Source organism: Saccopteryx bilineata, chromosome 11 (assembly GCF_036850765.1).
Source record: "Saccopteryx bilineata isolate mSacBil1 chromosome 11, mSacBil1_pri_phased_curated, whole genome shotgun sequence".
Classification (NCBI taxonomy): Eukaryota; Metazoa; Chordata; class Mammalia; order Chiroptera; family Emballonuridae; genus Saccopteryx; species Saccopteryx bilineata.
The window spans coordinates 68,817,119-68,833,061 of NC_089500.1; the positions used below are offsets into that span (position 1 = coordinate 68,817,119).

The following is a 15,943-nucleotide window of genomic DNA, read 5'->3' on the forward strand; positions in this document are numbered from 1 at the left end:
CTTGAACAACCTCCTCCCTGAGTGACAGGCGTGGGCTCTTTCACGCACTATGTATTAACAGTGCAGAAACTAGCTCCCAGGTTAAAATACTGAAAAAGAGCTCACTAAAAGTAAGACGTGAAAGGCTACTTTCTACTCTTTTAGGGGATTCTATGGAGGGAGGTGAATAATTGTGGGATGGGTCTTCACATTCAAAATGTGTTTCAAGCAAGATTCTTCAATCACAAACACAGACTGATACTACACTAAATCATAGCAAGAAACAAGCTGCACACATGTAGGATCCTGGGAAAAGGGTCCTTAGGTTGGCTGAGAAGTTTATTAACTGAACAGGAGTAAGAAGTTTGTGGGGTAGAGGAGGGTACAGGGGTATGTAGAGACAGCGCAGAATTAAAAGAGGGGACCCGACTGGTTTGGACAGTCACACACGGTGAGAGCAAGATGTCAGGGCAGGCAAACGAAGCAAGGACAGTGCCAATTATACACCCTAATGACAAACGGTAGAACAGAATAGCTATGATGACATAATAAGAGAACAGCCCCATGTCACAAGTCAGAGCTGGGAAGGTGGCAATTTCTACTGTCACTGCAGCCTTCTGTAGAGGTAGCTAGCTCGCTATTCAGTTTTAACCAGCAGTCATACAGGTAGACTGGGACTCAAGTTAGAGAAGGATTGCTTTTCTTTAGAGAACAGAATGAGGGGTAAAGAAGCTAAGACTGAAAAGTAAAAGGTGGGCATAGGTACAATGTGACTAATGATCTTTTTTTTTTAAGTGCGAGGGGGGGAGACAGAGATAGACTTGCGCATGTGCCTTGCCCAGGATCCACCCAGCAACCCCGTCTGGGGCCAATGTTGTAATCAACTGAGCCACTGGCTGTGGCAGGGGAAGAGAGAGGAGAGAAGGCAGGGAAGAGACACAGATGGTTGCTTCTCATAAGTGTCCTGACCGGGGATCGAACCTGGGACGTCCACATGCTGGGCTGACACTCTACTTACTGAGTCAACCAGCCAGGGCTGATTAATGATCATTTAAAATGCGAGTTGGCAATGTTCATCACTATAGTAAGGCACTGAATATATAGTGAGATCGAGCATGCTAAAGCTGGCCACTGCAGCTGTTAATGCCAAGTAAACCCAACCCCAAAATGCTGTTATCTTCATAATAACAAGTCTCCTGAACCAGGATATGCGTGGGTCAGAATAAAAGCAGGGGTTACCTTTGTTAGGAGATATATGAGCTCTTCCTTTTCATTCTATAGGCTGCCAACACCTTAGGAAACTATCAATGTCACCAAGGCCAAGAATGGGATGATGATGGCCCTTTGCTCCCATTTTCATCTCATAAGGGACAGGAAAGCTGGCTCTACTCCAGCCTCCACGGCTCTGTGTCAGCAGGCTTCTCCTTTAATGATTTCTAGGTCTGCCGTGCAGAAGTTAGTCATCTGTCCCACTGCTGGGGGATACTGCCAGGAAAGGGAGGACAAGTGACTGAAAGGACACTTTTACAGGGAGAAGAGCTCAGAGTTAGCCATTTGGAAAGCGAACAGAGAGAGTGGGGGATGATGAAGGTTGCGAGGCAGCCAGAAACAAACATGGGAGGAACGGGGGGCAAGGGGGCAAATTCTGAGACAGAGAACAGTGTAATCCAGACAGACGCCCACTGAGGTCCTTAGTGGAAAAGCCTGAGAAACAACATTGTTTGTATATATCTAGGTAGTTGAAGAAAGATAAGCATATTATACTCTTAAAAAAAATAACTCGTTTCTCCGATGCTTACAAAGCTGCGTTACTAACCAGTCAGGAAACACAAATGACCACATCCCAACCTGAAAGGAAAGGACACCGAGGTAAAATGTCAGCTGAAAACTAAACTATGGTCTTTGATTTTGCTTTTTAGACAAATACAAATACATAGGGAGCAAAGGTACATATCCCAATTATTTGGAATCCTTTACTACAATTGTGGAAACAAACACAAAGCAATGATTTCCTGTCTAAAGAACAAATTGTTCCTTCTTAGTAAGGGTGACGTAGAAAATGTCACTGAGTTGTTGAGAGTTATCAACAGTAAAAGTTATAAAACTATAGTACTATCGTTAAACCTCTCCTCAAAAATATGAATTAGGCCCTGGCCAGGTAGTTCAGTTGGTTAGAGCATTGTCTGGATACAACAGAGTTATGGGTTTTATCCCTGGTCAGGGCACATATAAGAATCAACCAATGAGGTCCTGGCCGGTTGGCTCAGTGGTAGAGCATCAGCCTGGCATGTAGATATGTCCCAGGTTCAATTCCCAGCCAGGGCACACAGGAGAAGCACCCATCTGCTTCTCCACCCCTCCCCTTCTCCTTTCTCTCTATCTCTTTCTTCCCCTCTCACAGCCAAGGCTCCATTGGAGCAAAATTGGCCCGGGCGCTGAGGATGGCTCCATGGCCTCTGCCTCAGGTGCTAAAGTGGCTCCCGTTGCAACGGAACAATGCCCTAGATAGGCAAAGCATCGCCCCCTAGCGGGCTTACTGGGTGGATCCAAGTCAGGCGCATGTGGGAATCTGTCTCTCTGCCTCCCTGCATCTCACTTTAGAAAAAAAAAAAAGAAAACAATCAACAAATGAATGCATAAATAAGTGGAACAACAAGTCGATATTTCTCTCTCTCCATCTTTCTCTTTCTAAAATCAATACATAAAAAATTTAAAAATATGAGTTAATAAATGGCAATCTAGTTTGAGCCTTGAATACATTCAAGTTAGATTTAAAAGATCTTGAACTTATTCTTTCATATGACAAAACATTTCTGAAGAACTTACGAGGTTCTAGATATTTGGGATGGAGTGCTGAACAAGATGAAGTACCTGTCCCTCATGGAGCTTACATTTAGTGGGGGGAGGGATGACAGAAATTCTAGAAAGCAAGCAAGCAGATGAAAATCCCTATAATCTGTTGTTTATCAACATGAATAGACAAAGTCTCATGTTATCACTAATCTGGTTCAAAAAAAAAGAGAAACCACAATTAAGTATGATTTAATTCTACAAAAATTTTTTGGGTACCATAATGTAAGAGGTTCTAAGTAAGAAGTTTTTAATCAGTAGGAATAAAGGCTTCTGACTTTAATAACACAATCACATATTCATTTCTACCAATGAATTCAGTCTTTTGTTGAACAGACAGCCTGTTAGATATTGAATTATATTTTACAAGTTTTTTAAAGTTATGCATTCTTATAGAGTTCACTGGGCACAGCTGACGTTTTGAGGCAGAAGATATTCTTCGTTGTTGTTAAACAATGGGATACTATGAACTAAACATTTGAAAATGAAAACAGGAAAACCACTTTTGAAGGGCTGCAAGTCTCCTACTGTGATAATTTCTTGAAATTTTAATCATGTAGCTACTTATTTACATGTCAGCTTGATTTAATTTGAATCCATGACCTGTGGAAGGGTCTGCTAGGTATCCTGTACAAAAGCAGAACTTGAAAATTAGTAGGAAATTGACTTTTTGTTCTTTTGGGGAAAAAATGAGGGATACGGAAGTGACGAACGAGATCATGCCCTTCTTAGACATGCTATTTGTCTCCACGCCTGTAACTATATTTTGTAATTAATACAGATTATGTGAAAAGTATACACTATTCAGAAGTAATGACCGTTGAAAAGTAAATGTTCTTAGCTTCCTGCCATCCCAGTGCTCACAGTATATTTCTTTTTTTTTTAATTTTTATTTATTTATTTATTTATTTATTTATTTACAGAGACAGTGAGTCAGAGAGAGGGATAGACAGGAACAGACAGACAGGAACGGAGAGAGATGAGAAACATCAATCATTAGTTTTTCATTGTGCGTTGCAACACCTTAGTTGTTCATTGATTGCTTTTCTCATATGTGCCTTGACCGCGGGCCTTCAGCAGACCGAGTAACCCCTTGCTGGAGCCAGCGACCTTGGGTTCAAGCTGGTGGACTTTTCCTCAAACGAGATGAGCCCGCACTCAAGCTGGCGACCTTGGGGTCTCGGACCTGGGTCCTCTGAATCCCAGTCCAACGCTCTATCCACTGCGCCACCGCCTGGTCAGGCCAGTATATTTCTTATAAGTAGGTTGAATGTGCAATAGAATACTATGCAACCATTAAAAAGAATGAGAAACAGATCTTTCTGTATAACATTCTCTAAGACCTAGTAGAAAACAAGATGAAGAACAGTGTACATAGTGAAAAAAAAAAAATAGTTGCAAGCAGTGAAGCCAGAAATGTATCTCACAAAGCCTCTTCCTTCCTCTTGGCGTGGTTCCCTTGAGAATGGCAGGAGCTCCCTAAGTGGTCCGCCCTGGGAAGGGAATGAAATTAGTGAAAGGGACAGACCGGGTTCAGTGGTGGGGATACTTCGGCAGAAAATAGCCAAAAGAAGGTGCTGGTTATATGTATGGGTTGTTTATAATTGGATATTTAGAAAGAAAGAGGACTGCACGCTTAAATAACTAAGTATCTTTGCTCCCTTCAAAAAAACACTGCGTCCCATATATAACAGCTAACTCTTAAAAATAATTATCTGATATTAGCTACTTGCTACTCAACTTCTTATCCCATCATCATTCACATCAGGAACTGTGGCATTTAGAAGTTCAAGGTGCCAGGAAAATAAGCAAGTTTCTCATTAACTGACATCTTCCTGGGGCCTGTTTTTCTTATGCCTTTGGGGAAAGCAAGGAGGAATTCTGCTTGTAAAACGCTGCCTATTTAGAGAACACACAATTCTCTAGCAGCTGGAGAGAGGCTTCAGAAAAGATTACAGCAGTGGGGGATTTCACTGCACTCATTCACCCTGAAACTACAACAAATAAAAAAGGGAAACAGCTTATTCCTGTTATTTTGACTTCCTCTTATTGTGTCTTCCCTGCATGTGTTAGCCTTGTGATTTGGGATTAATCAGAAGTTATTTCTAGTTGCCCCCATAAAAAGAAGAGAAAGGTAGACAAAATCCAGTTGGCAAGCTGATTCTAAAATTTATAGGAAAACACCAATGACCATGAACAAGCAAAACAACTTTAAAAGACAACACAAGTTGAAGATGCACACTACCTGATTTTAAGACTTACTACAAGGCCACAATAACCAAGACAGTGCAGTAGTTACTGGCAACAAGACAGACAAATAGATCAACGGAACAGAACAGATTCCAGAAATATGTCAGACACTGACTGTGACAAAGGTACCAAAGCCATGCCATAGAGGAAGACAGTCTTTTCAACAAATGGTGCTAGAACTGAGTGTCCATATGCAAAAAAAAAAAAAAAGTTTGATCCACATGCTGTACCACATAACATAAATTGAAGTTGTATCGTAGACCAAAGTGTAAAAGTTAAAAGCTAAGAAATTATAGAAAATAACATAGAAAAACACATTTCTGACCTTGGTTTAGGCAGATTTCTTAGACGTGATGCTAAAAGCAAAAACCATAAAAGAAACACTGATAAACTAGACTTCATCAAAATGAAAACCTTCAAGAGATACAGTTGAGAATTAAACGACAAGCCACACACTAGGAGAAAAGGCCTATCTCTAATGAAGGACTTGTGTCCAGATATAGAAGGAATGCTCAAAAACTCAATCATGAGAAAACAAGTAATTCAGTGTAAAAAATGGGCAAAAAATTTGGACAAATACTTCAGCAAAGAGGACAACACCGATAGCAAATAAGCACACGAAAAGCTGCTCACCACCATCAGTCAAAGGGAACGGCAAAGTAAAACTGCAGTGAGACAGCACACACCCATCAGAGAGGCCACCGTGGAAAGACTGGCCAGACAAGCACTGGTGAGGATGTGGAGCACCTACACTCTTCCATGGGCTGGTGGGAATGCTACAGCCCCTTTGGAAGACATTTTGGCAGTTTCTTAAAAAATTGTACCACACAGGCCCTGGCCGGTTGGCTCAGCGGTTGAGCATCGGCCTGGCGTGCGGGGTACCCGGGTTCGATTCCCGGCCAGGGCACATAGGAGAAGCGCCCATTTGCTTCTCCACCCCCCCTCCTTCCTCTCTGTCTCTCTCTTCCCCTCCCGCAGCCAAGGCTCCATTGGAGCAAAGATGGCCCGGGTGCTGGGGATGGCTCCTTGGCCTCTGTCCCAGGCGCTAGAGTGGCTCTGGTCGCAGCAGAGCAACACCCCGGAGGGGCAGAGCATCGCCCCCTGGTGGGCAGAGCATCGCCCCTGGTGGGCGTGCCGGGTGGATCCCGGTCGGGCACATGCGGGAGTCTGTCTGACTGTCTCTCCCCGTTTCCAGCTTCAGGAAAAAAAAAATTGTACCACACAGTATAGCCATTTCATTCGTAGGTGTTTATCCAAAAGCAATAAAAGCTCATGTCCATACAAAGCCCTGTCCATAAATATTCACAGCAGATGTATTTTTAATAGTCTCAAACTGGACAATAAAAATGTTCATCAACAGATGAACAGATAAAAACAAACTGTGGTCTATCCATACAATGGAGCACTACTCAGTAATACAAGGAATAAACTATTAATACAACAACATGGATGGATGTCAAGATAATTATGCTAAGTGATGTATATGTTCCTTATCTTAATTGTAGTAACAGTTTCATGGGGAATACATATATCAAAACATTGTCCTGGCTGGTTGGCTCAGCAGTAGAGCGTCGGCCAGCGTGTAGAAGTCCAGTGTTTGATTCTCGATCAGGGCACACAGGAGAAGTGACCATCTGCTTCTCCACCCCTCCTTTCTCTCTCTCTCTCTTGTCCCCTCCTGTAGCCATGGCTCAAATGGTTCAAGCAAGTCAGCCCCTGGTGCTGAGGATGGCTCCATGGCCTCATCTCAGGCACTAAAAGAGCTCAGTTGCCGAGCAGCGGCCCCAGATGGTAAGGGCTTGCCAGGAGGATCCTGGTCAGAGTGTATGTGGGAGTCTGTCTCTCTGCCTCCCTCTCACTTAATTAAAAAAACAAACAAAAAAAATCAATTTGTACATATTATATATAATGAAGCTTGTTGTATATCAATTACACCTCAATAAAATTGTTTAAAAAAACAAAATATAACAATATGCCAAATCAAACATAGAGAAATAAAGAAATCAATGGAAAAATCAATTCTAAAAAAGCTTCCACACTGTCCCTGTGTTTCCTGTTTTCATTATAAAGACAGAAAGAAGGGAATATAACATAACATCTGTTTCATGCCCCAGAGTACACCCTAAACCTTGCCAGCTGTCTCAAAATACATGCTTTTGGTTGTGGGGGTGGGGATGGGGGAGGATCAGCTCAAAACCATCAATTCCCATATGAAAAACAAGCTGACCTGCAAGGCTCATTTATTAACAAAGATTTAAAGATTTATTTTTCTTAGGAAGGACAGTCTTCTTTTGTATTTGAAATTCTTATGTAGTACAGTATTTTGGAATACAGTATGCTTTATGGAATATACCTTGTTCCTGTATGGATGGACTTTACAACCTACCTTCTAAAAATAGTAGTTAACAGTAAATGAGCACTGAGCACCTTGATTAGCATCTGCTATCTCATTTAATCCTCACAGCAACCATACATTTATAGATAAAGCTTCCAGAGTAAATAACTGGTCCGAGATCATACACAGTTAGATGGCAGAGCTCAAACCTAGGTCTGTCTGATTTGAAAGCTCGTGCTCTTAACAGCTGCACTTAAACGAATGTTCTAGCTGATAGTGTTGTAGAGTGCCTAGTAATTATGTCTCTTTTTTGAAAAGCTTGGATATCATGCATGGACTTTACTCAGAGAGAGTAGGAATTCAAAATATCAGCCATTCCAACTATAAAAACACACAGGGCCCCAAATGGCCACTGAGTAATTCCTTTCTAAACCATATTTCATTGTAAAGGTTATGACTATAAATCTAAAACCTTCTAATAAAGTTCTGTTCACTTCCTAATTTTCGAAGTCTTTTTATCCAGGCTGAAATTGGGCTTCTCTCAGTTTTAGCTTTTATGTTCATGGGATCTTGATCAAAGATCTAAATTACCAATCCCAGTCCTAAAAGCTCTTCTGAAAAAACATTTATCAAAATGAGATAATTTTTGGCCAAAGAATAATGTTAGGTCCAGACTTATCAGTGCTGAAGAATGCATCCACTTTGAGTCCTTTTAGGTATATTCACAGGTCTGCTGTTAAGCTAATCTCTGACTTTTTTTAGTGCAAACACTCTTGACAGGCTTACTAATATAGGACAATGTATGCTGAGTGCTAGATTCAATTTTACCTTCCTCATCTCAGACTCGCTTTTATAATACTTTGCTTCCACAACAGGCACAAAGCCATGACAAAAAGCAGATGTTAGAATCTGTTACAGCGAACTTGGGCCTGTGATACTGAGCTACAGCACCTTACGTAATAACTTTTGTTTTGTTCTGTATCTTTGGTACTTTATAATTATTATTAGTTTAAGAATATTTTCAGCAAAGTACAGGCATAACTCAGAGATATTGTGGGTTGTTCCAGACGTCTGCAATAGAGTATCACAATAAATCGCGTCACATGAATTTTTTTGGTTTACCAGAGCATATAAAGTTATATTTACACTATTCTGTAGTCTTCTAAGAATGAAATAGCATTATGTCTAAAAAAATTATGTACATACCTTAATTAAAAAATAGTTTAGCCTGACCAGGCGGTGGCGCAGTGGATAGAGCGTCGGACTGGAATGTGCAGGATCTAGGTTCGAGACCCCGAGGTCACCAGCTTGAGCGCGGGCTCATCTGGTTTGAGCAAAGCTCACCAGCTTGGACCCAAGGTCGCTGGCTTGAGCAAAGGGTTACTCGGTCTACTGAAGGCCCACGGTAAAGGCACATATGAGAAAGCAATCAATGAACAACTAAGGTGTCGCAATGAAAAGCTGATGATTCATGCTTCTCATCTCTCTCCCTTCCTGTCTGTCTGTCCCTAACTATTCCTCTCTCTGACTCTCTATCTCTGTAAAAAAAATAAAAAAATAAAAAAAATAGCCTGACCTGTGGTGGCGCAGTGGATAAAGCATCGACCTGGAAATGCTGAGGTCACTGGTTCAAAACCCTGGGCTTGCCTGGTCAAGGCACATATGGGAGTTGATGCTTCCGGCTCCTCCCCCCCTTCTCTCTCTCTGTCTTTCCTCTCTCTCGGTCTCTCTCTCTCCTCTCTAAAAATGAATAAATAAATAAAAATTTTTTTTAAATAAAAAATAAAAAAAATATTTAGAAAAAAAAATACTTTACTGCTGGCCCTCACCAGCTGGCTCAGTGATAGAGCACTGACCCAACAACGTGTGGACATCCTGGGTTTGATTCCCGGTCAGGGCACACAGGAGAAACCACAATCTGCTTCTCCTCCCCTTCCCCTCTCTCTTGCTCTCTTTATCTGCAGCCAGGGCTCAATTGATTGGAGTGCACTGGTCCTGGGTGCTGAGTGAGAGTGGCTCCTTTGAGCCTTCGCCTTAGGTGCTAAAAATAACTCAGTTGCAAACATCAGCCCCAAATGGGCAGAACATCGGCCCCAGGTGGGGGTTGCCGGGTGGATCCCATTCGGGGCACACGCGAGAGTCTTTCTTTCTCTCCTCTTCTCATTTATAAAACAAAACAAAAAACTTTACTGCTAAAAATGCTAACCATCATCTCAGACCTCAGCAAGGAGTCGTAATCTTTTGTGGCAGGGTTGCCCCAAACCTTCAATTTGTAAAAATTACATTATGTGCAAATAGCAATGCTAAAGTGAGGCATAATAAAACGGGGTATGCCTGTAAGTCATTTGTTGTTTCAACGCAGACTATTATGGAACATTAAAAAATTTTTTAACCTCTGGCTGCTGAAAAAACTCAAAACAGTTAACCCAGAGTGACATATTACAGTCTTACACTCTAAATGTATTTCCAACTTTGTCCTGTCTATAATGTTTTTGTCTGTAAATCTTCTTGCTTGGGGAATTCTGCTATGGCATTAGGCCAAAAACAACAAAGTTCTGTCCTAAGCTTTGAAAGAGTTATACCTGTTTTACAGTTGAGACATCACTGGAAAGGAATTCAAGACTCCTTCAGCTAATTCTACATAAAAGTTATAATACCTTAACATTTATTACTGTAGAAGCAATTTAAAGAATGCTTTTAAAAAATGAGACTGGTAACTACAGGGCAGATTGTACTTAGAGCTCAGTGTGGCTTCGCATCAGATCTGAGACGTGCAGACAGCCCCAATGTGGAAGATTAAACAATGAACTATTTCATCTGTTATTAGCTATCAAATCTATTTTCTAAATTTTACAAATGGCTGTTGATTAAGGTTCCCCCATGTTCTTCTGGAGTTGTTAGACCAAGCTGGGAAGCCATTTCATAGATCTGCCTGGAATTAATGAGCTGAGGCTCTTACTAAACTGTATGATTCCACCCCAGCCTTCCCACGACGCTTAGTTCATGAGCAATGTGATTTGCTTTCACTGTGGAGGGGATTATTCCTATAGTGTTCTCATTCATGAAATAAAGCAGTCAGAGGAAAAGACTTTCACAAAGAATGCTTTTCTGTGATGTAATCCCGCCTCAAACAGAAAATCACTTTATATAAAGTTCAATAAAGACCAAATACAGTATAAATGGTCTCTGTATAACAATTGGACTTCAAATGTAGAGGAGGCTGAAAATTAGATTATTTTCTATTGGCCTCCCTGGTTCTATGCCAAACATGTCTTGGCTGCGACAGAAGAATGAGGAGGCTTTTATATTTTGGGGACAAAAAGAACATGGTTAGAAAAATAGAGCTGCAACCTGGCACTTTGCAGAAATTTTAGAATATAAATGAAGCTCTTTTTAATTATAACTCTGTAGATAGGGTCTACTTACACATATGGGAACTTTATACTATATTCCTGTATAAACCCTTGTCAATGTGACCTACTGTTTACTTAGCAGCAACTATGATCCATAAAGTTTTGTTCACAGATCCAAGGTTGAACACTCGATTTTATGTCCGGGGGGGGGGGGGGGAGGCCTATTTTGACGGTAAGGAGACTAAAAAAGATAAACTTTTTTACTTAAACAGAAAGGAAAAACCAATCATGGCTATTTAGAACACAGACCAAAACTGTTTAAACCCACTAAGCATGAACTAGAAAAGAATATGAAAAGGAAGAAAATTAGTAAGTTGCATAGTGGTGCAAGAAGTCTAACAGGTGATCATTGTTAAGAATGCAGTAAAGCCTGACCAGGCGGTGGCACAGTGGATAGAGCGTCGAACTGGGATGCAGAGGACCCAGGTTTGAGACCCTGAGGTCACCAGTTTGGGCACGGGCTCATCTGGTTTGAGCAAAAGCTCACCAGCTTGGACCCAAGGTTGCTGGCTCGAGCAAGGGGTTACTCGGTCTGCTGAAGGCCCATGATCAAGGCACATATGAGAAAGCAATCAATGAACAACTAAGGTGTCGCAATGCACAACAAAAAACTAATGATTGAGCTTCTCATCTCTCTCCATTCCTGTCTGTCTATCCCTCTCTCTGACTCTTTCTCTGTCTCTGTAAAAAAAAAAAAAAAAAAGAATGCAGTAAATCCTGACATATTACAGAATCAAAACAAACAACAAAACAAAACAAAAACTAGGCACAAATAAAACGAGGTTTCATTGTAACTCTTAGGACTGTGTTATGGCAGTTGCTTTTCTTTTTAAAGGACTGAAACAATTTGGACCCCAGCTGCTACTTATTTTATCTAACAATAGACTGTTAAAGATGTATGGCTTCTGGTGAGGCTATTTCATTTCACCTACGCACACAGCATGAGCCTCAGAAGATAGCTTCATTACTTCTGAGCCCTGTGCACAGACTAAATACAACACTTGTGCCCGGTTCTGAATGGTATCTTATATCAAAATGCTCCCTTAATTATAGCTCTTGCTTCTCAAGCTGCTCTTTCAACTTGTCAGAAGCTGCCTAAAGAAACTAAAATTGGATTCCTGCAGAAAAAAAATATATTTTAGGAAAACATGTGCACCAAGCACCTAAGCATCTGTTACTGTTAAAACCAGAAGGCAGTACGTTACAGCACACATAGAACAGGCTGTAAAATTCCACAATTCACAACATTCACTTTGAAATACTATGGCAATCTTTTAAAGCAACATACCGAAATGGCACAATCACTTCCCCTGCTCAACATTTATCTACGGAGCAGCTATGTACTAGGCACGATGCTGGGTTCTGAGGATTATAAAGACTAGCAAAACGGACATATAAAACTCTATAGGTTTGTATGGTTCTAAGGCTGCACAAGAAGCAAAGAGAAAATAATGGTCACCCTTTGATTTTTCCATTAGCAGCTGCCACCCCCAAACTGCTACCCCAGTTACGAGGGGGCTGAGGCCCACAAGTTTTTGTGGAAGTCAACAGTGATATTTATGGGAAACTGCTTCCTGGAGTCCCAGTCGGAATAGCAGTAGGTCCTCAGGCAAGTCTATTTCACACACACTGCTACACGATTGGAGTTTTATAAACTCTGCCTGCTATTTACAATATCTGCTGCTCCTGGAAAATGCTTTCTGCCTTCTGAAAGGGGTCACCACCAACAAAGTTCTTCTGGTCCAGCCTACGAAGTGAGTGAAACTCAGCCAGTTCTGAGCCGGTGACTCTTACAGAAGTGGGGAGACAGGGAGTCGCAGAGAAACGGGAAAGAAGTGGGAAAAACAACAGGCACTCGGAGTGAGGATTAGGAACCAGCTGCAACTTTCCCCGATCCTTCTTTTTCTTGTCTCTTCACTGATCAAACATGAAATAAGAAATGGGAGGGTGTCCTGGGTTTAGAATGACTGGTAACAGTGGAATAGGGTTAAGAGAAAGATAGTGTTCAGGGAAAGGAAAAGAATCCCCAACAGTGTCAAAGGAGGTCGGTGGATACGCCAGAAATGAGTCACCAACCAGAGCACACAATGATGTATGTAATATACGTTGGCAGGGGAGTCATTAAAAAATGAGGCATTGTTGAGGGCATCCAGGGACATCCATTCAAATGACTAGCAAACACTGACTCTTCCTTGGATGTGAGGAACATGATAGGCACTGACAGAATATAAGTAAAGGGAAAATAAATGAATCAGCATTACCCGAGTATTTGCAACACCATGCAAATTGTAGCGTACATAAACACCAGTTTTCAATCACTGAGTCTTATCGCAGACAGGGAAGCTCTGCTCCAGACAGATGGGATGACTCCACTAAGGTCACACATTTGTGCTACGTGGCATGACAGGCGGGCTCAGGAAAAGAACTTCAACATTATGTCAAAGACATAAACATATGATTTTTGTTTAAAAATCACAGGGAGGTCACACAGAGCAAGACTGAAAAGGAACGTAAACAGACTCCATCCCCATCATAGGGAACTGCCCCGTGCCCTCTGGAGAAACGAAACCACTGGAAATAACTTATCACACAGCCCAGAGCTACAAAGGAAGACAAATGAGCAATAGTTTTCTGTGAAAAATGACCCTGAAGCATACTGAATTAGACAGAAATGTCAGTCTCAAATAACATAAATTAATGTCGCTCTGATTTAACAGCATATTGAAATAGTGGGTTAAGATTTTCTTTTAATCACAACTATAATTTTAATCCCAGAAAAGACTATTCAAACATAAGTAAAGGCACACATTCATTCTATTTTGGTGCAGGAGGGAAAAGTCAAGCTAAGGAACAGAAAAGATGGAGCCTTTCATCTGAGCTCTACTGAGTTGATCACTTAGGAGGTCGCCAATTCTAAGAGCCTCCTAGAAAGGCAAAGAGAAAATGATCTGTGTTGCTGTAAAAAAAACCTTCAGCAAAGGAGCTTCATATGAACATATATGCTATTGATATAATACTATTTAATATAAAGAGCGAGGGTAATTTAAAATGGTAAAGCACTTCATAAACTTAATAAACTTTGAGATGTCCAGCAGTATTACCTCTCACTATAATTTTAAACTGTAACAATCTCCTTAGACTCAGTTACACTTTGCTGGGATGACTTTCTTTAGCACACTCAAGTCTCACCCTCTCTGGCCATTCCCCCACCTTGTGGCACACAGACATCTCCTCTCTCCCTCCCCACAGACTGGGAACCATCCTTACCACGGTGTGAAAACTTGTGACACTTGGAACAAGTTACCCCCACTTTGTATTTTTTTTTTTAAAGATTTTATTTATTGATCTTAGAGGGCGAAGAGAGAGAGAGAAGGGTGTGTGTGTGTACCTGGGGAAACAGGAATCATCGGCTCATAGTGGCTGTTTCTCGCATGTGTCTCGACTGGGGAAGCCCAGGATTTCAAACTGGTGACCCAGAATTCCAGGTCAAGGGTCCACCCACTGCGCCACTATAGGTCAGGGCACCCTTTGAATTCTTTATTTTTTTAATTAAGACTTCATTTTTTAGAGAAGTTTCAGATTTATAACAAAACTGTGTGCAAAGTACAGTTAACACTCCTCCCCCACAACTTATATTTTAATGGGTATCAAATACTGAGACAAAAGAATTCTTAATCTGGGTCTAGAGAATCCATGGATGGTCTTCATGGGGTCCTTGATCTTGCAGATATTATATCCTGAACTGTGTGGTACATGGGTATATAGACATTTTTTTAGGAAGCAGGTTTCATCAAGTTATCAAGAGGATGGTATTCAAACACAGCTCCTATCACTGCTAAAGAATAAAGTTCAAGATCCAGACATCAGGTAGAGAGACTAAAGGAGCTATTTGGGGGACAGAAAGGCTTCATGAGTGTCCCTAAAATCACACCACATATGTGGCAGCCGCTCCAAATATCAGTAAGTATGCTTAGGCCTCTAACTTCCACAGGGCTACAGAAATGTCCTGGTTAAACAAATTATGACCAATGAAACAGCTTTCCAAACATTTGACGACATCTCTTTTTCTTTTTAACATACCTTTAAAGCTTCAATAACAAGGTCCCTGGCTTCAAGTTCTCCTTCAAGAATACTGAATAGTGTTAGCAGTTCAGGCTTGCTGAGTTTTTCCAGATTCATCCTGAAAGCCTAAAGCAGAGACAGAGATGAGACAATCTCTGAAAGCAGAGTGAACTTGATTTTATAAGAGAAAAACAAGTTGAGACAGACAAAGAGCAACAATTACCATATAAAAAGCTTTAAGAAAGGAAATGATTACAATTAAATAATCACAAACTGAACAGTAAGGAAAATAAAATTCACTTTATTGATTTTATTTCTACTCACAAAGATCAATTTTTTAAACTTCTTTTTTTAGATTTTATTTATTCATTTTAGAGAGAAAAAACAGAGAGAAAGAGCGAGAGAGAGAGAAGGGGGGAGGAGCAGAAAGCATCAACTCCCATATGTGCCTTGATCAGGCAAGCCCAGGGTTTTGAACCAGCAACCTCAGCATTCCAGGTCAACACTTAACCCACTGCGCCACCACAGGTCAGGCCACAAAGATCAATTTTTATCATTTTTTCCCTGAGCATATTTACAAACATCTTAGGTCTCAAGATGAATTAATCACTAATTTTTTTCACTAGAAATTCAGGAAAAATTATGTTACAATGAATAGAATTTCACCAAAGATTTTCACACCATAAAAAGATTTCCCACCTTTAGATAACCATTCAAAAACTGTATATAAAACATTCTAGCATCTTTCTGAAACTGACTGAAATGAAATTTGAGCAAAGATAATGTTTGGTGGGAGTATGGGAGAAATTTTTCTTTTAAATTGTCTATTTTCACAGAGAAAATCTAGCACAGTATTTATATTTCCTATAGCAAAATAAGATTTAAATGCAAACATATGCAAAAATAATTTTAAATGACTTTTTAAAAATTATTTTTTAAACATCTTAAGTGCAATACATTCAGTAGGTTGGCCAATTAAGTTCATATTTCTACAAAGCTTTACATCTTTTAAAATATGTTACATGGCAAATTTCACAGCACAAACTCTCTTTTC

General features: G+C 40.6%; 1 protein-coding gene across 2 annotated transcripts in view; it reads right to left on the reverse strand.

Annotated features, from left to right (window-relative positions):
- The window catches only part of CTTNBP2NL (CTTNBP2 N-terminal like), a 50,748-nt gene that overhangs the window by 19,887 nt on the left and 14,918 nt on the right, over positions 1-15,943 (reverse strand). For both annotated transcript variants that reach the window (XM_066246750.1, XM_066246751.1), the window contains one exon: positions 14,908-15,015. In XM_066246750.1, coding sequence (XP_066102847.1) covers positions 14,908-15,006 — 99 coding nt within the window. In that variant the 5' untranslated portion in view covers positions 15,007-15,015. The remainder of the gene's footprint in view (positions 1-14,907; positions 15,016-15,943) is intronic.